The 26,873-nt window shown below is 42.6% G+C and overlaps 1 protein-coding gene across 6 annotated transcripts in view; it reads left to right on the forward strand.

Moving 5' to 3' along the window:
- The window catches only part of LOC115573062 (dipeptidyl aminopeptidase-like protein 6), a 93,889-nt gene that overhangs the window by 48,741 nt on the left and 18,275 nt on the right, over nucleotides 1-26,873 (forward strand). For 5 of the 6 annotated variants that reach the window (XM_030403676.1, XM_030403677.1, XM_030403674.1 and 2 more), the window contains 6 exons: nucleotides 14,345-14,459; nucleotides 16,487-16,585; nucleotides 23,246-23,340; nucleotides 23,451-23,525; nucleotides 23,610-23,662; nucleotides 24,098-24,179. In XM_030403676.1, the coding sequence (XP_030259536.1) occupies nucleotides 14,345-14,459; nucleotides 16,487-16,585; nucleotides 23,246-23,340; nucleotides 23,451-23,525; nucleotides 23,610-23,662; nucleotides 24,098-24,179 (519 nt within the window). Of the gene's footprint in view, nucleotides 1-2,835; nucleotides 3,042-14,344; nucleotides 14,460-16,486; nucleotides 16,586-23,245; nucleotides 23,341-23,450; nucleotides 23,526-23,609; nucleotides 23,663-24,097; nucleotides 24,180-26,873 lie in introns of those variants that run through there. The other variant, XM_030403675.1, reaches the window with a different exon arrangement.

The following is a 26,873-nucleotide window of genomic DNA, read 5'->3' on the forward strand; positions in this document are numbered from 1 at the left end:
ATTCCCCCTTAATGTGGCAATAAAGGTACTGCCACGCATCACACCGAATACATTAAGGTAACAAGGGATCGTTTCCCTCGTGCTGATGCCAAACACATTCCTCCTCTCCGCCGGCGGTGACTCACATCCCGGGCTTTCTCTCTTTCTTTCTGTCTTCCTTTCTTTCTTTCTGCCTTATCTGCGATTGTTCAGTTCCTTTCCCTTCCAACAGATGACTGGTTCAAAAGGCCAGGAGCTCTGCAGAGACTGTGCATGACTTCTGAAGAAACGCTCTCTCCAGAAACACAGCGCTGTGTGTGTGTGTGTGTGTGTGTGTGTGTGTGTGTGTGTGTGTGTGTGTGTGTGTGTGTGCGTGCGTGCAACACAAATAGGCAGACAAGCTGTGCTAACAAGAGTGCTGATCGTGTGTGCGCAGAGATGTGACACACGGTGAGAGAGATACAGCACAAACAATGTTTTTGTTACGAACTGGAACTATTTCTGCCGTATGTGGGAGGACGGTAGCACTGCTTCTCGAGAGCTGGGCCAGCAGCAACCCCTTTGTTTTATTGGCAGACAATACAGCAGCGTTGGCACAATATAGTAGAGTGAATATGATTTTTATGGGTATAGACACATATGCAAATCTTCCCTGCTCCCCAAACTGCCGTGCACGGAGTACTTTTTAGTGGTGGATGTTAACTCCAACTGAAGTAATACATGACCGAAACTCACCCCGGAGCAGAACTGCACTGATACCTGAAAGTATTTTGCTCCACTTGCATTGATTCCTGTTTCCATTTCCTGTGTAATGGACTTGCCAGTAATGAGTGCCCACCGTGATCTGATCCAAACTGACAGGTCTCCATATTATCAGTGGCTGCGAGCTCGGGAGCTGAGCGGTTGGGGAAGTGGAGCCTGGTACAACTAAATATAGGTCCAGGTGGAAGGACAAAACCTTGAGCTCTCCTTTAAATCACGGAGGATGGAGAAAATGGAAATGGACCAGGTGAAGCTCTGCAGTTTTTAAAGGAAGTCAGAGAAGACGTCTGCTTCACATGGAGCTGCAGTTTGCTTAATGATGTCACTTTACTTCAATGTTTGCTTCCTTTTTGGCTTCATTCTCCGATTTAGGTTTTCTTTTGAAGTTTCAGGTGAGGGCTTGGAGAACTGGCCTTAAAATCATATTGCAGTATTTTTTTAGGCTGTATTGCTGTTAGGCATGTCACTCTATGCAGTTTCAGCAACACCAGCACAATGTGCACATGGACGATATCATCACAGGATGTGCGATGTCAAGTAAGGCAAAATCTCAAATACTCAAAAAACATAAACTTTTTTCTGCTGCGCGATACAAAAGGGAAACCCACACTCATTCTCTCGTTTTCCATGACTAATACCGCGAGACAAGTCGGTCTAATATTACATAATTTAGTCCGAGGATGCTTAGATGCATGGGGGTTTGTCTCTTGTCATTGGCAATGCAGGCTCTGCGTGCACAGTGAATCATTTTTGATGAGTTTATCAAACGAAGCAGGGCCTGCTTCACAGAACAGACTCCCCTACAAACGTTATCAGATGGAAATTCCTTTTTTATTTTATCTCCCAGTATCCACCAGATCGCTACACATAATATTTAAATTTAGATCTTGAAATCTCCTCAAAGACACTTCATTAATGCTAGGACTGGGGCGACAAAATCACACAATGTTTTTGACCAAATACCTCGGTAACATTATTGTAGGGATGACTGTTTTTGTATTCACTAGTGACATAGATTTGTGTGACACTTCATGTCACCGGTACTGAAATGTCGTGGTAGGTCGGTGACAATTCCCAAGCAACATATTTGAAATTCTTGCTGAAATTACCAGACATTATTTAATAATAATACTCATTCCAACAAGCAGTTAATACAGAGCTGTTGATAATATATCTATTGAGTTAGAATGCTAACTAGCGAGCTAAAGCTAACACTCCTGTACCAGCTGTCTAAACAAGACCAACACTCCCCTGGTTCTCCGAGCTCCCAGTCCGGACTCCTGAGCTCGAACAGCTCACTGAGCTAACCAGCGGGCAGCAGCTACAGTTAGCTGTTCCTCTAGTGACATGCAGTATTCGCCTGGTGGTCAATTCTTACATAGCACACCTTTAACTGCATCAGTTCAGTGAAACAGTATTCATAACGTGAGATTTAATGATTATAAATTCCCCCGAGCCTTGTATTCTGCATTATAATCTCTGAAAAGAAAAGATGTATCTGTGATAGGCCAACATGGATGATTAGAAGAGGCAGAACAGCAAAGGAAGTGACATCACTTTGCAAACCAGGAAAATACCAAACGTATGCCGTATGCCCATGTAGCTAGAATTTAAGATGTTATAAAATCCCATATGGTGATATTGAATCGATATATCGCCCAATAATTTTTGTCGTTGGGGAAAAAAGATAACTTTGACACTTGTTTTTACTGGTGAAAGGATGTCTCAGCCTCCAGTTTGTGCTCAACCTGTTTCCAAACCTGCCCCATAAATAGCAGGAATTCAGGTAAAACTCAGGTATAGGTGAGAGTCTCCGGATCCATCGAGCTGTGTTGTGGTGACAGCGCCACTCTGAGAGACAAACTGAACCTCCCACACGCTCGAGCCGGTCCACGGTTTCCTGCACATCAGCTGAACCCTGCGCTTGTCTGCACCCACACGGTCTCTCCATTGTTTCAGCAAATCACTGGATACCCTTGAACAATTTGTATGCCTCTCTCTCTCTCTCTCTCTCTCTCTCTCTCTCTCTCTCTCTCTCTCTCCCCCCTCTCGCTCTCTCTCTCTCTGTCTCTGTCTCTCTCTCTCTCTCTCTCAGTGTGTGTCGCCCTCTCTCTGCGTCTCTCTCAGCTTCATTATTCTGCACCTGTCAGCGGCGGACGCCGGTGCGCTCCTCTCTCCTCTCTTCTCTCTCCTCCCTCCTTCCTTCTCCACTCTTTTATTTTTTTACCGTCATGACTTCTGGTAAAGACGCGAATGGGCCGGTGAAAGCAGCTCAGCAGCAGCAGCAGCAGCCGGACCAGGTAGGACTTGAGGCGAGCTGTACTCATATCATCATTGTGTTTGTGCGTGAGCTAATGCAGGAGCAGCAGCAGCAGCAGCGGGGGAAGCAGCTGATTTTAACAAGATAAAGAAAAGATTTCTTGGGAGCGTTTTTCATCAGTTATTGATTGTCTCCGATTGGATGTGTTGACTATAAATGTTTCAGTGCTGCAGTTAAAATGTATGCAACAACTTCTAAACTTCTTCCTACATATTTAATGAGCTCCTATTGAAACCTCAGCCCACAGGTGTAGCATCTACACCATAACAAGCCCCTGAGGGTGGTGTCCTGTTGTCACTGAACGGTCTGTGAAAACAACTTCTGCTTTTTGTTTCAGGGATGAAATCATCATCTTTTTTTTTTTTTGTTTTTTTAGTTCTGAACCAAAGATAAAAGTTTTGGCAGCCAAAAAAAGAGAGAAGAAAGGCAGAGGGTGGGTGTTAATTGCTTCTGTCAACTCACTGAGTTTACACTGTGCTCAGTATGAGGCCACAGGGAACACTGTGAAGTGATGTAATGGCGTGTAGACACACGATCCACTTCTGGGTTTACGTAACGGAGCTCCTGGCAGTCATGCCATAATTTATGTCGAAATGTGCTCCACAGAAATAAACTCATGTTTGCTGGTATGGGGCGAGAACAGCTTGACAGTAAAGCGAGTTGCGTAACCATTGTTGATTGTTGAGTGTTGAGTGTGTCGCTCTGCGCTGAGTGTGTCAGACTTTAAACAGAAAGGTGAAAGCTCTTGGCTCGACATAATTGTTGCATGGGACGGATGAAATTAAGTTTGATATTTGCCAAAGTGGAAAAGTCGCCTTCAGAACCTCACCTGTGTTTTTTTTTTTTTACCGTTTTCTCAGTTTCCTTTTATTGGCTGCGTGAAAGTCTCTTTCTTGTGTCTCGATGCAGTCAGCACATTTTAATATTTCAGCTCTAAAGTGTTTATTTTTCACACCCTGATCATACATTTATGAAAGCAGGAGTGCAGCATCGACAGCAGCTCCACAGCAGATCCTTAACCATGTTCACATCAGACAAAAAGAGGGGGAGTACCAGCTCTCTTTTGATCACTGAGAGGAAATCGGATGTCAAACTTGAAAACGAAGCGAACGCACACGTGTGCAGAATGCAACACAATACTGATTTTCATACAGCCTTGATTTCTGGCAGGCACACTTTGCACAAAAAAGGTTTCCTGTTGGATGGACGAGCTCGGGAAAAAAAACACACTCCCCCGCCATAGCCTCGGAAGTGACCTTGCTTCGCTGGTAATATCAGTTTCAAATGCGAACGCCAGCCTGTGCGTCTACTCTTTTAATGATGTGGAGACATGGGGCTGAGAGACGAAGACATCGTAGCACAGGAAGCGCTACGCGGCTGAAGGAGCTCATCTGAGATCTGAACTCCGGCTCTGTGGACTGGAAACATCACTGCTGCCGGCAGTGGAGGATCTTTAATGGAGTTGAGCGATGTGTTGCAATCCTCTCTTCTTTATCCAGCTCGAATCTGAAGATATAAGTGAATAAACTGAGGCTATCTCATCGTCTTCTCCATTAAGACACGCTGCTGTCTTCATTAGGGCAATCATTACAGGCCTGGGAAGTGCACTCTTTATCCGATGCGCCATCACTGTCGGCCTCTTTTGTTGAGCCAATGATGCAGACGTGCCCCTCTCATTGTTGCCGGTTGTGATGCTTAGAAGGCGGACGCGGAAAATGTTTTGTCTCCCAAATACTCTCGTTAACTCTCATCATCGCATCTCCTCTGTTACTGTACCGGGGGTAGGTAGCAGCAGGGTACTCATCCAGATCGAGGGGATCATAGGTGACTCACGCAGTATAAAAAGAGCCGTTACGAAATGGGAGAGATTTTTAGACCTGCTGCACATCCGCCTTGGTAAAAAAATAAATAAATAAATCTGCCGTTATTACGTTTTAATTTGAATGTTTTTGCTGTTCCCCCCGTTAAACTTCCATCATGCTGTATCCATTTGGACCGCACATAATTATTCTGAAAGGATAATAGGTCTCTTATCTTTCCTTTTAAGCTCAGAATGGATTTAATTTTCAGGGACATATTGAGGGAAAGATGTTCCTTTTCTTTATTTTTTTAAAAACAAGGCGAGGGTTACTTTGAGTTGAGCTGTTCTTTAGTCAACTTCGGTAATGTTGTTGTGCTCCACAGTTCCTCTGATGATCAGAGGATGCTGTAGAGTGTCCAGAGGCAGGCGGTAAATCACATTTCTTTTTGCTTCCTCTTGCCTTTTTTTTTCCTGATGATGGAGTCAGCAGGAGTAAACGCCACCTCATATCTGCTTTTCTCATCTTCCTCCCCCTTTCGCACACACTCGGTACAGCATCTTATTAATTCTCACAAAGGCCAGTTAAAAGCCTCACGAAGCCCAGAAAATATCTACTAATGACTTCATGTGTTGTTCCCTTTTTGTTTTTTTTTCACAGCAACGCACAGTCCTCTGTTTTATGACTCTCTTCCCCGCAGACTGCTGATCTCTGAAGCACCACGCTCAAATATGTATTTATTCCACGCGAATTGGGACGGATTCCCTCCCCGTCTATTTTTGTGGATTATTTCAAATGATCGACTTCAGGAAGGGACACCCAGTGCCCAGGGTGTCAACACACTTTCAAATATGGCAACACAACATAGCGTATACACTAAGCCCCTTTGCTATGGTTCCCTTTGTTGGGATAAAAAGGACAGATGAAAGTTTAGAGTCGCCAGATCACAGGCTTATGAATGTGTGTTTGTGTAGGTGTGTGTGGGTGTGTGTGTGTGTGTCTAATCAACCTGGCTGCAAATGTTAAACAAATTCAGTTTTCCTCGACGTGATCTGAGACGATATATCGTCTTAGATTTTTGGATATGATTATATCCTGATATGGCTTTAGAGTTGTCATTCCCTGTTTTTTTTTTTTGGTTCCAAACATACCAGACTGTTTGACATGCTCGAGTCATTGTATTTACATTAATTTATCAAAAGTCTGAGTTTTATTGTCTTTACAAAGCAACAATAGTCATCCCTACAATATTACATTACTTATTTGGTCAAAAAAACAATTGAAGATTTGATTTTTTAATGCCCTGCCCTAGCACTTGTGAAGGGCTTTTTTAAGGAGATTCTAAAACATCAAGATATATATCATATATCAAGACAGCCAAATCTATTGCAACACTATTGTTCAGACAAAAGACTTCTGAACTTTCTTCATAACTAGACGAGACGGGGTGCCATCTCATTTGCACAGACTCTGCTCCTCAGTGTCCCTTACAGTTTCTCAGGCTTTTCTTTATAGCTTGATATCATTTTTAGTGTCTTTAAAATATGATTGAGCACAGTGATGGTGAGCCAGCCGCTACATACAGTTGCATTTCTCGTAATTATGAAATGGCGGTAGAGAAAAGAGCGGTGGAGAGGTGTGGTTGAGTGTTGGCGGGCGAGTGGTGGAAAGTGGCTGTGGATGTGAGCAGAGTGGAGGACGAGCAGCGAAGTTGTCAATTAAGCAGTCGACGCTGATAACAGTGATTACAAACCTTACATTCTAAAACCAGCCACCGGCGGCGTGATGGGCTGAGTCGCAGGTGACACCATCAGCTGGCAGTCGAGCTGCAGCGAGCCGGTTCACCTTTGCTAAAACTTTCCCCCTGTAAAACGGTTTCGGTTACACCGTGAATCTTTGGTCTGAACCACTGATACTGTTTCCATTACTTGTTTATGACCTGACTGTCTTGTGAGGCAGAGGGGATGGTGGTGGAGTTACACACTTACACAAGTGTGAAAGGACTGCTTTCTCTTTAAGGAGACTTCAAGACAATTTCCATGTTTGTTTTGACCAAAACAGACATTTTAAGCCGAATCACGTTCTTTTCCGAAGCTAACCAAGTTGTTTTCTGTGTTTTAACCAAACCGCACCATAGGCCCAGCCAAAGATGTCTGTGGTTTGCATTGCCAACATTGACTCTGGGGATTGCCTCCCGACACACAGTCTCTTCTGTCGATGTCAGTGACTCAATCATCACTCCACCAGTCAGTGACATTTCAAGCGTCTCAAACTTGCTTCTGTTTTTGGAAGAGAAACGCCTCACCCCCAGCTGCTGCTGAATGCTGGAGGACAGCACTGCTGCACAAATGAGCAACAGGCTTTGGAAAACATTTTGTTCTCATGCCAGAGTTGAAAATGGCAGGACAGTGTTGTTATTACTGATTATGGCTTTGCACAGTGCCGTGTGATTACACGACTAATTGTTTTTGTTGTCTCTCTGCTGTAATTGCGGAATTATTCAATTTAAAAGTGGATGTTAGTTTTAATGTTAGAGAAGCCTGGAATGCTTGTGTCCCTATTTATGTTTCGTAATACATTATTGTACACACAAGGCATATTGTTGTACTGTTTTTATTATGTAATTTTAAGTCTTACTAAAAGACATCGAGGTATATGCGAAGGGATTTTGAGGTACCACAATCCGACCGACACACACTGACACGCGCACACACACACACACACACACACACACACACACACACACACACACACACACACTAAGATGATATAGAATAGATCCCTGTGAGCTCCTCCCACTCCTGTCTGGTAATGTATCCGTTCAGACAATAAGACGAGTGCGGCACTTATGGTATTTTTCAAATGAGACACGCTGACTGGGTGTAATTTAATTTAAGACTGTCAACATACGGAACACTGTGGCTGACTGGTAGAATTTAAGCATCTGAGCCATGGAAGAGAAAAAGCATTTCATCCGATATTGAATAATTTATTCCCAGGTGAAATCAGATGATGGCATAAAAGGCAGGGGTCTGAATCATTTAATATTATTTTGATTTGTTGTGAAAGAACAACACAATGCACTCGTCTCCCCTTCTAGTCCAACCCACCAGTGACAATGCTGCTCTGCTGCCAAAACCATCACCATAACCACCACCACTACTAACATATACTACTATACATTCAAACAAGTAAATAAAAGTTAAGGTTTGATGCGTTAAAAGCTGCACAAATAATTTTTTTTTATATTTAAAGTTGGTCAAATGTGTAACTTGAAAGGAGTTGCTTGTAATGATGAACCCACAGAGAATTATTCATCCAGATCGCTTTAGCTTTATGGAGAGTTTTACCGTCTTTCAGGTCGTTGTTTTGGTTTTACAGCCTTTACTGTTCACTGTCGCTGCTCTCTTCCTGCAGCAAGCAGCTGTTTTTGGAGAAAAATGGTCTGATAAACACACTGTACATTAACTGCTCAGCGTCAAACAGTTGAGCTGCTGAACATAATTCAGCATTTAGCAGCTTACGAGCCAAATATTTTCCTCAGGGGTCGGGACATCCATCATAAGAATTGGGTAGAGTCATAATGTATTGGTTGTTTTTTCAGCTTGTTCTATGGCAAAATAGGTATAGCATTTGATGCTGCTTTGAAGAATTTTATACTGAAAATCTTTTGATTTCCTGACATTCAATTATAATGTGCAGTGTTTGACCATAGCCACAACATATATATAGTCCTGCCGCAAGGTCTGAAGACATGATTCTTACCTGTCCTTGAAGCTAGGGTTTGTAAGAATTTAAAAGTATTCAACCCAAAACAATCCAACCCCCTCACTTCATGCTCTCCTCCAGATGATGCGCACTGTAGCTATATAGCTACACTCATTGAGCTCTCTTAGCATTTTGGGTCTAATAAATATATAAATAAACTGCTTGGTTAATTGCGAAAAACACCACAATGACATAAACATGAGCAAAATAGCTGAGGCAAACTTACCTTGGTCAGAAAAGACTGCCCGGCATGATAGCTACTCCTCACTGTTGTCAGTGTTTGTTTTGTGCTAACAGGATTAGCTTGGCTTGGGGCTGTGTGCTTTGTGCTAACGTTAGCCACTAAACAAGTCTTTTCTTTCCACAGCGGGTCTTTTCTTTGGCTCAGGGCTGTGTGCTTTAGTGTAACTAGGTTCGCTGCTGAATGATGGTCAGTCACTGATGAGCAGCTTTCTTTTTGGCTCGGGGGCTGTGTGCTTGGTGCTGCTGAGTTAGCTGAGTTCACTGCTGAAGAGCAGGCGCAGTGGCTATGTAGCTACTTTTGGTGCAGCACATCAGTGTCATCCCTAACCACTCCCAACGGCCTCACTCATATGTAAGAAAACACAGCATCATCATTATGAACGTAAACAACGACCCGGCCATTGATTGCACTGAACAGCTTTCAGGCTAGAATGTTGGTATATTTTGGCTCCACTTCCTCTTTCATTCTTACACAACTTGCTCACTAATAGCTGTATTAATACATTCGCATGACCTTCTGGAATACACTCATCATGCACGTTGAGTGCGTGGGCAGAGGGAAGTACATACTGTAGGTAGACCGACAGATGATTGGATGTGTTTATTGGAGGCCTGCAACAGCCACAGATACTGTTTTATTTTTTCATTTATGTGTCGAAGCAATTGATTTATTGACTGTCGAGTTTTTTTGTTTTTTTCTACAAATCTAAAAAATAATGCTTCTAGAATTACTCAGGAACCCCAGCTTTAATTCACAATTCCACAAATTTCACAATTGTCCTTTGTGTCCTCTGTTGAACTAACAATCTACATTTACCCAAATGGACAAAGACAGGCTGGACCGACAGGAGCAGGCTTGTGCTCTACTATCCATGAACCAAAAGCCAGCTGGCATGAATTCTTAATCTCACTCATGAATGCCCATAATTTATTGATGCTGTTCCAGAGGAAAAGTTTACCCCCTTGTCCAGAGGCTACTGCTTCACTCTCCAGTTTGACTGTTGTCTGACGGCGACTGCATTACAGTGGAGTGAAATATCGTGTGTCAAGTGTCCAATTTCTTTACGCAGCTGATGTTTGCTTTTCGTTTCAGATGTCCAGATCCCCACGTGTCACATTTGAGAGTGTCTTGTTTTCCGACTCCTGAGTTAATTCCGGCTGCCCCCAGGCACATCACCCACATGACACTCATTAGTCCTCACTGTACTGTACAGCAGCCAGCACCAACTTCACTGCAAATCTAACTCAAATGACTCCCTTGGTTCCCTTGGAAACCAGGTGCTCAGATCAGGAGAGATCCATTTCACACTTCAGCAGCGAGACAAAGAGATGGTTAGAAAGAGGGAAAGTGGGAGGGAGAGAGGATTAAAGAAAGAGAGAGAGTGGGGGGAATAAAGGAAGCTTGACCTTAAAAGATGCTTCATTCGTATAACCCCCTTTGTCTCGAAATAGAATAAAAACAGAAACAAATGGATTGAAAAAAATGTGTTGCTTCCTCTCATGGGATTCTCTACCCTTTAGAATCATCAGCACCAGATGCGCAGGGTTTGTTTAGATGTGGTGTCTGTGGAGAAGAGGGTGAAAATGGCTCTGGTTCTCATTTATTAATGCAGCTTTTATTGTTATCAGCTGGAGGGCATGCATGCCTGCCCCTCACACTGCTAACAGAAGGAGATGGCTTAATGCAGACACCACCATTTCGCCATGTCTGAAAACCAAAGCCAAAGGTCAACGTTTGCTTTCGCACATAGATGCACTTTCGTCCTCGTTAAGAGCTCACCTGAAAAGTCAGCATACGGGGAGCAGTGAAGTTTACAGCTGCAGAGTTTGTTATGAACTTGAACGCGCTGAACATCGGGGAAATCAAACAATCCATCTAAAGTCGGGCTCTGTACGTCTCTTTAGGGTTTTAATTTGCTAGACACAATGCAGGAGTTGATGATTTTCATATACTTTGTGAGTGAATTCCGCCTGAGTTTGGAGCTCCCTGTTCGTTTGTGGTTGAGTAGGTGGGCGAAATGCTCCACATTTCACACAGGGATAAAGCAGTCTGCAGGGATAAAGCAGTCTGCAGGGACAAAGCAAACAGAGCGAAGACACTGTAATAACAGTGGATTGTCGGCGCTATTTTAAAATATATGGTGCTACTGTTTCGAGTCAATGTTTTAAATACATGGACTACGCGTGGGAGCAGCAGTCATTCCGTCTTTTAACAAGAAAGACATGAATTTGAGAGTTTTAAGGTTTAACCAGAGAACCTTTTGAAGAATTGACTGACATTAAAGAGGTGTTTCGTCATCAAAACTCTCCAGAGAGTGTTGACATACCTGCTTCAAACCAAACTCATTTGATTGACATTTGATCATTTTTGTTATTTTTTTCATCTTCAATCTTCGACAATATGAAGTGGATCCTTAATACACATGATCATAACACAGTTAAAGTGATAGAGAGAGAGACAGGGTAGAAGAGAGTACACTAATTATCACATAACATGACACAACTGATGGGTAACAACAATACAACAATACTGAAAATCCAAATTTAGCTGCTTGTTCGTTCAAGACAAGCAAGAAAAAAAACGCAGGCGAGCCTTCGGGAATGCTCTACCAAAGTTCCGGCCTCTCCTCCGTCAGTGTTTTCTGGAGTATCTGGATGGTGTTGTGGAGAATGGTCCTCTCGTCCTGCCACCGTGTCAGACGGCTCTGCAGCTGCTTCTCAACCAGCTCAGAGATGTGTCTGTCATCGGTCTGTTAGAGGTCAATAAGTCTTTGTATGAAGCATGTCAATGAATGAGCGCCTATTCCTCCTGTTCCTTCCACTATCTGCGTGTACTATCTGAAAAACTATCACAATTTGAGGTACTTTTGATAAATAAATTGTGATGTATTATTTCATGTGGTTCCCCATTAAAGGGAGTCTTATAAAATGATACATCAATAACCCCCTTCTCTCAAAGCAGATTTCTCTTATTAAGGAGCAAGTATACTGTTGTCTAGAACTAAGAGGAGTGAGGGTTTAAGCTTCTCTCTCTAGCTCTCTGTTCACGTGAATACATACGAGTACATCCGAGAACATACGTGGTCCAGAAGGAGTCTCAAAATGTGTGCCATCATCCCCATGATGTCTCATAAAGTATCCTCATATTCCAACAGTATCGAGTCTCCTGTCTCTTTTATTTCACCCTCCCGTGTGGCCGTTTGGAAAAACTATAAATACCTTTCCGATGTGGTCAGAAAGCACTTTGTATAAGCTCTGTTTGACCTCAGACTGACCCTCAGACATCTCTGTCTGCCATTAATGTGGGTTTCACACAGTCAGAGGCTCCTCTCAAAGCTCCCTCTCTGTCTCTGCAGTAGCTTGGGTTTAACTGAGAGGTTTGTATATCAGCAACAGCTTACCTGACGGCACCGTTGACCACCACAGACAGCACGATAAAAATTGATCACATTGTTCTCAAGTCGGTGTTATGTATTCAGGATTATTGACAGTGATGGTTAATGGTTGGATCTGTTTCAGCTGGATGCTGTTTTATTGAGGACCTCACTGTGAAAAAGGCAAATGTCTGACAGCATTTGACTGTCTATTGATGTGAATTGCGGAAAAGCTCCCTGACCTCCGATTGAATAATTGGGTGTCTGGTTACAGAAATGCCAAGCTGCTCCTGCTCGTCAAGTCGTCTCCATCCTACACTTCCGCAGCCTGAATTAGCCCACAGGGCATGTGGGAGATGTATTTAACGTTTGAAAAGCAGGCTGTCTGAAATAATTTTACCTTGTGCCGTGGTAGCGCGATGAGTTTGTCACGGGTGGGACAGAAATGACTGGAACTAAATATTTACTCGCGTGCCTCCCAGGCTGGCATCAAAGTGTCTGGGAATATTCTGCTGAGAGACACTTTTCCTCTGTTAAGTAGCGTCGATCCAGCTGTCACATTTGGAGAACTGTGCCTCTCCGCTCCATCAGGTATCGGCTGCGATGAACTGGATGCCGGACGGGGCTGCATTTAAATCACCTGCCTGCACTAAACTCTTTGGCGTTTTCAGTGCAGATGGATGGAAAAACAAACAGAAACAAGGCTGTTATCTGCTCGCCTGTCAGAGCATCTCTTTGCTTTATCTCCAGCCTCGGTCAGAGGTCTGCAGATATCAGAGGCAGCTTCAACAGCATGTCTTCCCTATTAGAGTGTGATAACACAGGGACATTAATATCTTATGAATCCAGTATACACGTCCATACACCTTATCATGAAAATCCTTACCTCTGCAGCAATAAATCAGCGTATTGATGCGCCTGCTGTTTTTCTATGTGTACTCACAGCCTTCAGTATCGATTCGCTTCGCAGCAAGACAAACTGTGCAGAGACAGTCGGCACACAGGCAACCGAAAAGCACACACACAGAGGCACCTCAAACATTTGGAATTTAGCAATTTCAGTTCTTTAAAGATGGAAAACAAGGCTCATCTTTGACTAGGAGTTTGAGGCGTCTCACGTGTACACACACCCCTCATTAACTTGCAGATGGCTCGCTGAGCTGCTTCACACTGTAGGCGGACAGAGACCAGGTCTAAGTGGCTACAAGGATATCAACAGCTGGACCGCTGCGGCTGGCTGGAGACGCTCATGTTTTTCTAGAGATTGATGTGCACATGAGTGTGTCTGTGTGTAATTAGACAGGAATTAGACCGGACAGAAACCCTGTTGACCAACCTGGACCCTTCACTAAATGGAGTGAGAGTTCATGAGGTTAACCTGCAGCTGCATTTTTTCTAGAAAATCTGTCCGCTCCTGTCGCTTTGTAATGGACACAGTGTGGCAAAGGACTCGATGATGCCGTGTGTTTGTGCCCAACAGTGAAATCACACAGTAAACTCCCTCAGAAGAAGGATTCCAGATTAGGAGCGTTTAAGGTGTGTCTGCTGGGCAGTCTTCAGGGGGCCACCTGATTGCCGCCTCCCGCTCTCGTGCGGTTAAAATGTTTTGTATGTCCTGTGGATTTTTTTGCAGTACACGTGTTCCGTATAGCGCTGATTAGCCATCTACCATCTGCTGGGCTGTGTGAGGAGAGCAGCTCATTATGCTGCCTGTTGTGTCTGCGCTGAAGTCGTAGCACCACTCCAGCTATCAGGCAAAGCTGCAGGGACTCTTCGTTCGCGAGCAGCGGGGAGCAGCTGGCTGATGCAGCGCTACTGCACACAAGTGGCTGAGCTGTCGGCAGTAGAATGAGCTGTCCTCTGGCCAATCTCGGGCTCCAGCTGTGTCAGTAAAAAACACATCAAACTCCGCGCAGCCATTTTGATATAAAACTCGATACCTGGAGGTCATCGTACCTCGTCATCTTCATCTTATCCGTTACCCAAATGCTTGAAAGTTGATATTTTTGGCTTTGTTTTGTGTGTGTGTGTGTGTGTGTGCGTGTGTGTGTGTGTGTGAGAGCATCTGTGTAATGTAATGTGAAATATTGTTTTTTCAGGACCTGGTGGGTAGCGCTCCACCACAGAGGAACTGGAAGGGAATAGCCATCGCCCTGCTGGTGATCCTCATCATCTGTTCCCTGATTGTCACCTCCGTCATCCTGCTGACCCCACGTATGTACAGTAAACACACACCCTCACATACACCTGTGAAAACTGTCAAACACCTAAACTTGTTCACTGCACTTACATACACACCTGTGTGGCTGTTCCCTGCCTCAGTATGGTTGGTGGTCATAATTAATGTTGATTGAGGATCATCATTTCAGTTTACGAAACAGCGACCACAGTTCAATCTGTTATGTTCTGTTTCTTTTCTGTTTTTCTGTCACTGTTTGGTTAGGTTTAGGAAAACATGGTTTGGATTAAAATAGACCCTTTCTCGATGTTAAACACGTGTTAACAAAGGTTTATTTCTCCCAGGTCTTTTTCCTTGAGTCGCTACGCTCACAGAAACATGCTTCTCAATGAACACGTATTCTACACTTAGCTTTGACATTGAATTCAGAAAATGAAAGCATCTAACGTGCCTCAGACAAAACTCGTATTATAACTGTATTTCTCTTTAGTTTTTCCCTTGGACTTTTCTTTGCCTGCCATTTGTTTTTTTGGGGATTTGGGTTTTTGACATCTGATTTCAGCTGTCATCGTTAAATTTTTGATGAACTGTGAAGCTTTTTTGCAATGTCAAGAAATCATTTTTTGAAAAGGTCTGTATCCTCATCAAATAGCAAAACTTTTCGCCTAATTCTGTTGAAATCTGTCAAGTTTTGTCATAGTTTGCAGACTATGGGGCATGAAACATGGGAGAATGCAAATAGAGGTAAAAACATACGTACATACACGCTTCCTCTGTATGCATGTGCCTATTTCAGTCTAATCTCTGGATCTCCATGTGCTGCAAAATCATTGGATGCAAAGTGCCAGATGTCGCAGACGTTGCAAATTAGATACGTGAGAAAATGTCTGAATGTTGAAAAACACCACATCTCGCAATGGAGTTCTCTGTAACTCATTAAAAACTGATCAGCGTCCCTCATGAGTTGTGGCCTAATTTTACACCAAACTCCATTGAAAATTGTGGAGACTTTTGGATTTCCGGATAACGGAGTCTCAAAGCCAAACAACCTACACCCCCCCACACACACACGACTCAGTTTACAGTCAGGCTGCAGCCTCGTTCTTTCTCCTCTTCTTTTTCCTTCAGCACAGGCAGCTATTAACAATAACCTTGTTTCAGGGGGGCAAGGTTTTACAGATGACATGGTGATGGTGTACCGGTTTTACACGAAGGCGAGGTCATCTTCTCTCTAGGTAATGGGCCTTTTTACGTGTAATGCCATTCAGGCCTGTTTAATGGAGATTATTATACAGTAATAACTTCAGCCATTTGTCAGATTGGCACAGCATCAGAGATACCATTTGCCTCGTTTTGGAAATTAGCTTCCTCTACTGACTCTGCAGCCTCTCGCCAGACAGGAGGTTTTCTCCGAAGTCGATAAACACTTTACGATGTCTGATGTGATATTTACCCACTCAGATCACGCCACTCAGTCACAACGCGAAGCCCCGCCGAAGAATCTGTCATCGCGCTGTTTTGTACAGTAACACGGGGCTGTCAACCATCCTGACAACTCGTGTCTGCCGGTTCTTTCCCGAGTAAATGTGCGGTAGAAGTCTCCCCCTGTTGTCGGCTCCACCTGCAGTTCAGCTGTCAACTTCAGATCTCGTTTCGAGTTTTGGGGATGGAAGGAGTCGGGCCTCCCGCTGCGAAAAATGAGGCAGTGAGATGTGAACTGATGCTCTCAGATCAATAGTGCAATACTGGGGGGGCTCTTTCTTGTTTGTACCTTGTGCTAAATTGCTCTACCTACAGTGCTGAATAGTGCTTGGAGGTGCTCTCTCCAGAGATAGAAAAAGAGTATAATAAAGTGCACTGATGGCAGTCTGAGGTATGAGGCTGCAGCCCTCAGAGCAAAGCTACATGGAAAAAGTTTTTCTTAAGTTTATCTCTGAAACTAGACAAACTTGCACTGGAAAGGCTAATAATTCTCACAAGTTCTCTTCAAGAATCACTTTCAGGTCGACCTATACGTCATATTCACGTGTGTTTGTTTATCTTTTCTTGATGCACTCGACAGGTGAAGACGACAGCCTCGCCCTTAAGAAGAAAGTGACGATAGACGATGTTTTCGGACCAGACTTTCAGATCCATGACCCAGACGCCAAATGGCTCAGCGGTGAGTGAGCGCTTTGGCATTTAGCATCTGCCTCTCATGTCAAAACATAGCACACATCCAGACACATCATGACAGGCATACTTGTTGCCCACGACTCAGAATATACCATCAGTATTAAAATCTGACGTCCTGTCTCGAACTGCCCATATCGTAATTGTGACTGATACGTATTGTGCATTGTCCACATGGTGAAATCTGAAAGTTAGGCAAGAACACAACTCATTACTGAACATATAATATTATATTCAAACGAAGGACTCCTTTCTGAAGCTCAGAAGTAAAATCTGCCTATTATTATTACAAGAAAATGTAATCAGAAAAGGACATTTTACTAAAAAAAGTATGGCCTTTTAAATCATTGTATAACCTCCTGACACGTTATTTAATCGGGTTTAGTCTCATTTAGAGAACAAAACACATTCATAGACAGAGAACCACACAACCTTCATAAGAGGGCATCAGGTCTAAAGCCAGACATCCACTGATCAACACAAACTAGAGCTCATAAAAACTAGGCATTCACCGACATTCACCTCGTCGACCGCTATTAGCCCGTATAAAACTGAAGACTGATAGAAGTGGCTCGTGTTTATCTGCTGCGTTGCATCGATTTCACGCCGGCACATTCGCGAGGTGCTGCCTCTCAACATCCCTGCCGTCAGTTTTCGAAGGCCATGCAAGAACTGAAAAAGGAGCTACTTTTCAGAAATTGAATTTAATGATGTGTGAGAGGGTTATAGTCTGGCATGCGGTTGTTTCAATACATTTGTAAGATCTACTTTGTACCCTTTTAAAGATAGTGAAATGAAGGGCTGAAGGACTCGAAAACAGATTACGTTGTTTCTACAACAACAACAACACAGAAGATCAGGCTATTGACTACAAGGCTTTTCAGTGCTAGGGTTTCACAATCTCGCACATCTCCAACAAAAACAGGCAAAGAGTCATGAAATAACATCAGATTGCAAAGATCAAAACTGAAAAAAAGTCTGGTTGCCTACGATACAGCACTTAGAACTACCATGACCTGGATGACTAAAACCCTTCATCAATATTGGATCATAAAGTATTAAAGCCTTCAGAGAGGATTGTAAGAATCGAGCTTGAGGTCAGTTTCCAGTTCTGCCATTGTACTATTTGTATGACGCATCATACCTGAAACTAAAGTTATGCAGAGGTTAATAAATAAATGAAAAAAATAAATAAAAGGAGAGTTGTGAGCTAAAAGAAGCTTTAACAGCAGATTTTTATTCATGAAAATGTGCAATAAAATATAAAATTCTCTTTGTCTCCGTTCCCACTGAAATCACTTAACAAACAACACCTTTTCTCTACCATTAACCCTACATGTCTCCGTATCTAGTGGTAATTTAAATGTAACTCTTAACGCAGATCTTATTGAAATGTTTCTACATAAACAGCTCTGTTGGGTTTATTTTTATGACACCTGTGATTATCCTCTCGATAAAGCTGTTCAAGAACATCACGTAGATGCACATAAACTCACTCTAGCTGTGGTTTCTTTTCTTCTTTTTTTTTGTTCCGTCTCCATGGCAAACAAATGCACCAGTTTTCAGTTCATCTTGTATGTATTACAAATTCAGCATGCTGTGTTTAGAGCCGTTCAGTAAGATGGTCTAAATTGAACAGATGTACAATTGAGTGGGTTCGCTGTGGCCTCTCTAACCTTGACAAAGTAGTGAGTAGGAAGCAGCCACCTGAGCTCATAAATGTTGGATCAGCTGACACGGTGCCCTCTGGTGTTCGACAGGAAAAAGTACTGGGGATATCATTCACATTCAGCTTCTGCATGATGAACGGAATCAGGGATACTTTATTTTGAAAGAATAATCAGATCTTACTGGGTGCCGTGCAACATTTGTGTAACGAGCTAAACAACCAAACTCTCAACGCAATTTCATCCTCGTTTCCTTTGTTTACATGTGGCGGACCCCGCCACCTTTCTAGATCCAAACAGTGTTCTGGGGGCCTTATTTTCCTCTGAGAACAGCTTGTTATGATATTTATGAGTTTGTATTATTACCTCATAAATATTCTAAATATTAAAATTCTGAGTTTGAATTTCTTCCCCAAAACTACACTACACTGTCATTAAGTAGTGTTATTGATTATTGGGTAAAGTAAGTTTAAAGAGCACTTCAGTTGTAAATAGAGGACATTGTATAACATATTGACGGTGACATGCAGTAAACAGTAACAAATATAGACAACTTCTTTGACGTCTGTGGAGAAAGAAAAAACGCAAAATTTTGAGACTTGTTGCGTCAGGAGAAACTTTCAAAACCTTTCAAAATGCTGCCTAAAACAAATCCGAAACTATATGGGCCTTCTTATTGATTTGGCAAACATTATACATGAAGATGTTTATTTCTTTGTGTAAAAAAATGCTGTCTTTGTTGCAGAGATGTGGGTGAGTATTTGCATATGAAGCAGGGAAGTGAGATCTGATCAAAAGAGGTTACTTGACATTCACATTTTTTACATTTACATTTTAGGGCATTTAGCAGACGCTTTTGTCCAAAGCAATTCAGCACATTCATACACTGATGGCGGTGGCTGCCATGCAAGGTGCCGACCAGCACATCAGGAGCAGTTTTGAGACACACTTACTGCCAGGTGTGAAGTAATGGGCTTAAATCTGTCCGCTTGTGATTGGATCACTCCGGAACTGATGAACACATACATACTGTTTTTATAGGTTCAAGGTGATTTATTAGTGGTGGCACATCACAGCATTACAGAACAGCATGAAAAAATAATGTTTCGCATCGCGATGATGTCAACTTTACATTCAAGTTGGACATCAAGTAAACACTGTTCATCAACTTTGAGTGCGTGTGAGCGCCGAGCATGAGAGATGCTGCGGGCAGAGGTAGTGTCAGTGTCCGCTGCTCTTAAACCAAAACGGTCTCTTTCTTCTCCACTTCTCCGCAAATTAATTTATTTCTGCCATAGGCCATACTTGTTTCAGCAACAGAGGTTAAAATAGCAGTTATGTTGTCCTTTTTCCTTCTTTTCTCTAAGAAATGCTGCAGGCGCCACTGTTGCCATGACAACATGTGTATAGATAGCCCTTCAACAGCTGCATTTGACTTGAGGCTGGTTTAGTGTTCTCAGAGCTCACCTACACAGAGTAGACATCCTTAATCGGGCACAATAACTTTTATCGATGGCTTTTTTTGGAGTGACCTTTAACCGCATCTCACCATCTTCCTCTTGCTTCGAGCAAGCTGAACAAATTGAAGCTCCAGAGAAGCTAAAAGTTTCTGATATCAGAAATGAACTTGGAATAATGTTAGACGGGGATGAGCAATGAGCCAAACAAAGCTCAGACGGGACGAGAAGAGGTGGACTTGATGTTTATATCATTGATGCGTGGTGCTCAAATATATATATGGACAGTCAGTGTTAACCTGATGTTTTCATTTTAACTACTGAGTTATTTCCTGAGTTTATTTGTGTTGATGTTTCTAAATAACTATATATGCACAGGGCACCACAGTCGAGTTAGGAATTAATTTAATAAAACTTGGTGAAGAACAGTTCACATGTAATGACTTTTGGAATGTTATTAATGTTGGGAAAGCGTTGAGGTTTGGTTAGGTTTAGGGTTTAGGCAAATAAAACTACTTGATCAGGTTTAGGAAAATATCATACTTAAAATAACTACGATCCGTTGCGTAACTAAAGTTACAGAAGTGACGTTGTGTACTTACTTACATTACATGACTTCAAAACAAATCAATCTTGACTTTTGGTTGCACTCGGGACACGAACCCCAGTGCGCAGGAGGTAAAGTACAGTATATAATGCATCCTACAGCATCAAAATTACAACAACAACAGCTCTGAGGCATAGGACGACTAACATAAATATACATATCGAAAAGTATTGTATGTGTGCATCTGCCAGTGGGCAGTCACAAAAAGAGTAGGAATATTAATATGTTTATTTAACTAGTGGAGGGACTTAATGTTCCCTGCATTTAGGTGGGAAAAAAATCGGTGTGTACATCGATATTGACGTCAGGATCGGCCGGAATGAGTTGGAAAAACATCAGCATATCCATTATCAGCAAAAATGTATAGAGTAGATCTGTTTATTTTTATCCAATTCTACTTTAATGCGCAGAATACACAGCTTGCCATTTGAAATCTGATTAAATAATAGAAAGGTAATATATAACACTCAACAAGTGATTTTTTTGTGATCCCAATCAATTTTCCCTTGAAGCACTCAGCTTTATAGACCCTGTTCAAACAGAAATATTAAACATGTGTTGTGAAATGTCATGTTGTACCATTTTGTAGCTTTGCGAAGAAAGATACCACATGTATTTTTGGTTATTTCAATCGTCAATATTAGTTTCCATTATAAAGCGTTTTAGTTGAATTTGAAAAACAGTTTGAACTTGTACAGCATCTTCCACTACAACCTTACTGACACATTCACAGACAGCCTAGGCATGAATACACCTGCTGACTTATTGTATACATCTGAATGCAGCAGCATCTATAAATAAATTCACATTACAAGCTGCGCACATGCAGACTTCTGTCTCTGGCTTGTGTGACAGACACGCTACGACCTTACATCTGTCCTTTTGTTCCATTGTGGAGACTGCTCCCCTAATTACTTACATTACAGCCTTATTAACATATAATTAGTTAAGTTTCTGTGCCCTTCGCTCACGACCATGATGAAAACGTCCTCAGCACCTGATGAAACCCGGGCAATCAATTGTGTGACATTGCATCTTGTCAGCTAAGTTAATGCAATCAAGTCCCATTTGGTGCTAATGACCTTCTGATAAGAAAGCCGATGGGACAACCTCACACTTCAGTAGTCCTCATCAATATTTTGTGGGCTTCATTCACAGGAGTCCGTAATTGATCCCTGTTGCTCTTTGATCACCGCTTGCCTCAGTAGTCTTTGGACTCACCTCTGAGTTTCTCACAGTAGACTCACATCCAAAGACAAATGATTCAACCTTCAGACCGAACTCTGAAACAAAGAGCTGCTGGTGTCTGTCTGACACAGTCGTGTTTGTGAGATCCAACGGGGTAATATTTTGTCTAACAATGAACATTAGGTGTCAACAACTATAGCTCAGTCAACCTTTGTTCTAGACAACAAAAGCACGTATCCTTGGTGACTGAGTCACGGTCACCCCTATTTATAACACTGTGAGCAGATCTTCTCAGGAAAAAAAATCATAGTTTCCATCTGGAACTCTCTGTATGCACCGACATTTTCAAGTCATGTGTGTGTCCACACAAAAGAAAATCTGGCCAAAACACTAAAAACAGCCAATTTCACTGCACTGTCAACAGGTGCCAATTAATTTGGCTCGGGTGTCATGGCTGTAACAGTACATTTTTTAGATAAAATGTTTATGTTTCAACACAAGACACCGGATTTGACATGCCTGTGAGGACATCTCTGAGTTATAAAACCCAATCTTCTCTCTATAAAATAGAGTTTGCGTTGATTACAAAAGATGCACAACCAAAATCCCGTAGTTAAGCTTTCAAAACACTGGATTTTATTGCAGTGGTAACCAGAGAGAGAAACTCTGGCGTTCAATGGAATCTTCCCATTAAAAGATGAGACTGTTTTGTTTGCCTGTACAGCAGAATGACAAGGACAACAGCATACCACTGGGCAGACACACTGTTCTGAGCGCCGCCTGTACAAATTAAAAGACTCTTTTACTGTGTGTATGATATATGTAGCAGTTAGCAAACAAGCCAACATTAGGCAGATCAGCGAGGGTTAGTTTTAACTGTTTGACTTTGTGTTGATCCCAGTCACGCTTGTTGAATTGTGACCACTGTTGCTGTTCCTTAAACATGCACGGTGATTAGCTATCTAGTTATATAGAAGTCTAATTGCAAAGTCATCAAAAGGCTTGTGTGTGCGCGACACCAAAGCAGGGTAAGAAACTGAAATTGAGCTTTTAGTGAAATAAAGCTGAAATCCAAAGAACAAAATTCAGGCTGGTGAGAATCCAAGCTTAGAACAAACCGGAAAACCACGATGAATAAAAGCTGCAATGGTGGGGATATGCCAGGAGCAAATACAGGACCAGGCAAGAGATGTAGAACAAGCAGACAAACTGACGAAGAGTGAGGGAAAAGTGTTTCCTGAAACACAAAAAAAAAACAGGTGGGAAACAGACAAAGATAGGAAATGTAAAGCAAAACACCACACATGAGGAGTCTTTCAACATAAAACAGGAAATAACAATACTGAACCCCAAAACTATGACAGTTTGATGCTTTTATATCTAATATAAAAAATAACTTCAGATTCACCTGTTAGGAAACAGAATAAAGAAAATGACAGTATGAGTTCACCCTAAACTAGCCATTAGTGCAGCCAGCGGTTAGATGTTGCTGTTGTTGACTATTGCACTATAGATTTTTTCATATTACAGTTACCGATGAAAATGACAATAAACAAGTTGGCTGATGTCACATATCTCTGCAATGCCACGTCAACCCAGAAGTGGTTGTTATAAGCACATCATGGTGAATCTGTCTACAAAGGCACCGTGCAGTAAGAATAGAAACTCTGTCTTGGTACAGTTTCCACCATCTTTGTCTCTGATGGTTGCTTTTTATTTGTTGTCTACAGACAATGAGCTGCTGTATCGCACCGGGGATGGAGATGTTGTCAAGCTCAACGTTGACACGAAGGAGACGACTGTCATCGTGCCGAGCCAGCTGTTTGTGAGTATCATCTTGCTCCGGCATTAATACTTCAAGAGCAGCAGGTACACCCTCCACTGCTGCTGTACTGGGTGTGTTACGACTGCCAGTTTGTTTTTGATCCCATCCAGGACAGATCCAGAGCTGCCAAGTACCAAGTGTCTCCGGATCTGCAGCATGTGCTGTTTGCCTTTGAAGTGAAACTGGTGAGAGACGATTTCGAGTGCTACCTCGCGTTGTGTCATCTTCAAGTTGTCCCTCTTTAACTGTGATGTGGTTTCTCTCTGCAGATCTACCAACACTCCTATGAGGCCAAGTACATTATTTACAGCCTTGTGACACAGTAAGAGCCACCTCTGTTGTGTTTTTCTCTCATTATCTGTGTGTCTCCCTTGTTCCTCTCTCTGATCTGTGACTGGACAATACAATGTCCCTGGCCTGACCTCATGATACAGCTCATTGATGTCCACCCCATTTACCTGCTTTTGCTCCCCCCTTTGTTGGAACGCATTTAAGTTCAGTTTAGTTTGTGCATTATACCTGGCCTGTTTTTTTAGCCTTTCATCCATCTTTGTCTGCTTATGTCCCCACTGTTCCGTATTTGTGGTGAAGCAAAGCAAAGTCAGCCTGTGCTAAAAAAAGGATGTGGATGATTGATGAAGCCTACAGTGAGGGAACAAGCCAAAAAAACACACGACTTCCTTGCTCTGACTGCGCATTGTACATGCAGCCGAGGCAGATACCGCATTGCTTCTTCATTCATGTGTTGTCTCCACAGGGAAACTTGGCCTCTGAATCCCCCTGAAGTGCATGAAGCTGTCCTGAAATTTGCCGGATGGGGACCTCGAGGCCAGCAGTTGGTAAGGAGGCCGAACCCTGGAGCTTACTCACACCAGTGGAGATCTGTCAGTACCAGGCTGGCATCGCAGACGAGGCAGAGTAGCCATTTCTAGTGGAACAGATAGATGTTATGGGAATAAGAGGTTTATATTATGTGTAATGGCCGCTTTAAGGGGTTCCTGGGCAAACTCTCCTTCATTTGACCTGGATGAGCATCGCTGTGCAGTCAAATAATTTTCAGTTTGACAACTTTGTGACAACACATGCGCTGGTGAGAGCCACAGTGGCAGATGGCATCTCGGTGGCACAACCCGAAGGTTGGGCAGTCTGGGGTTGCTCGGGGGGAGAAGACACATGGCACTGACTAAAGTGTGTGTGTGTGTTTGTGTGTGTGTGTGTGTGTGTGTGTGTGTGTGAACAGATTTTATAAAATGCACCAGTTGATGTCCAATTATGCAAACAAAATAGCCGTTTTCAGTTTGTGTTCATTGCAGTTTTTAGAGCTTAAAGAGAGAAAAATAATTAGAGTAGTTCAAGCTATCATATTTGCAGCAGTACCAGTAAAGTGACTCAGTAAAACATAATTTCAAATTTTAAATGAACTTCCGAGAAAAACGTCAAAGTCCTTTGGCAAATACCCATTACCAAACACCTTATGTGCACCAGAGGCATAATGACACTTATCCATCAGGAGCAAACGGGCTCAGTCGTGTTACGTTGTTGGAGAGTCTGCAGAAGCAGTGGATTAGAATAGAACAGAATGTCGCCTATTAAGACAAATGTGTTGAATTAAGCAGTTATTTTACCAAAAACAACAAAATGTTCCTGAGTTTGGTAGAAAACATTTCTGCAACTCATGCTTTCACATTTGTAGATGTCATATAACACATATGGACATGTTTACATTGTGTGAGGGGATAGCGGTGGTGTTGAGCCACTAGCCCCTGAGCATGGTTCGAGACAGCGTTTCAACATGTGCGAGTGTCAACGCTGGATATTTTTAACAGAAGTCCTGATCTCCTGCTGTATTTGTAGCAGACAAAACAAGACAAAACAAGATCTTCTCCTTATCCTTAACACGTTTTTTTTGTGCCTAAACTTGTACAAACCATAAACACAGCATTGTCACAACATGAAACTGAAAATTGATCAAAACGAAGCGTAAAGTTGCAACATATCCGTGGTTTTCAGAAATGTACACACAGTTTTGTTTCTGCCGATTGGGCTGTCCTAACCTGTAACCAAACCTTAATCATAACGTTGTCACATTAGAAATCTGTTTTATTTTTGCAACAGTGGTTTGTAACAAGGCCTCAGGTCAAAAACCACATAGCCTGTAGTTATCTATCACCCTGTTCAGATGCTTAATTGCTTGATGTTCATTATTAAAGATCCCCTACAGACAGATGTTCTAAAATGTATGTCAGATACTCATCTTTTTAATTTCATAATTTAATCATCTATTTTGTTAAAGGTCCCATATTATGAAAAACACGTTTTCTCTCGTCTCTACATATATAAGCTGGTCCTCCCTGAGCCTGCCAACTCCCAGAATGAGGAAAGCAAATGAGTCCTGCATGGTCTCTGCAGCCCACCCACTGGTAAAACGGTGCTCCTGCAGGCTGTTCAGATTCAGTTCCTGTCTTTACGTAACGAAAGGAGAGATGTTTGTAGGCCGGCCTCCTCTGCGTGAAACCACTGCCCCTTCTTGGAGAGTTCATCCCCGAGGTGAAGTTCGGTGTGTCCAGTGGTAAGATAGCAATGTTTTGCAATGTGGTCGCTCAGAGCTAGTCACGCAAATTGCTCTTTTGTTGGTTGTAAAAATCAACAAGTCCCAGCTACAGAACAACAGAAGAGACAGTGGTTGCGTTTCATTTTTAATGACAACGTGCCGGCTATGGTTCGTGTTAGTTTGTACATGTGCCAACCACTTCACGTTGGACTGCTTCAGTAACGAGGGTCAGTACAAAGCTGGCTTTGCCTCGATACTGACCCTCGTAAGAGGATCAGTCCCACCCATACCGGACCCAGCAACTGCATCCGAGCCACAGCTAAGTGTCACCACGTTTACAGTTGCCGAAGAACTATAAGTTATCTTTACCGTTAGCAGGAGCTAGCATAAGCTACATGGTAGTAACTGTAACAACACATACGAACAAACTAAGTAACATATTCAGACACACTAACCATTCTGAAACGTCCTGCTGCAGCTGCAGAGTCTGTACTTCTTCAGGAGCCTCTCCCTCTGGGTCTGATTCTGGGTCAAACTGGTATAGTTGAACGACAGCTTCTCAGCAAGCCATAGCGTTACATCTACCGTAAACATTAGTGCATGCTACGGCTAGCGTAAGCAGGTGCAAGCAAAGAAACAGCCTGCTCTCAGTAGAGCTCAGTAGAGCAACTTTTAGACAGCTGAAATTCAGGACCACGGATGGGTTTGGGGCAATACATTTCGAATACAGTGTTGTTGGACCTCTAACAGCTGTGTGAAATTGATGAAAGACAGTATAATATGGGATCTTTAAAATCTCCTTCCTCCTAACAAAAAATAAATAAATGGATGTTCGGAATTTTAACTGTTGGACACTTGGTGTCTCCTACTTCACTATAAAGACCATTCTCAGTGTCAGGTTTGCACATCACTCTTGTGTACGCTGAATATCAGACCAGAATTGACTTCCGAACTATTTGTGATGTCACAAAACATGCTCATA

The sequence above is a fragment of the Sparus aurata genome, chromosome 21 (assembly GCF_900880675.1).
Source record: "Sparus aurata chromosome 21, fSpaAur1.1, whole genome shotgun sequence".
NCBI classification, from domain to species: Eukaryota; Metazoa; Chordata; class Actinopteri; order Spariformes; family Sparidae; genus Sparus; species Sparus aurata.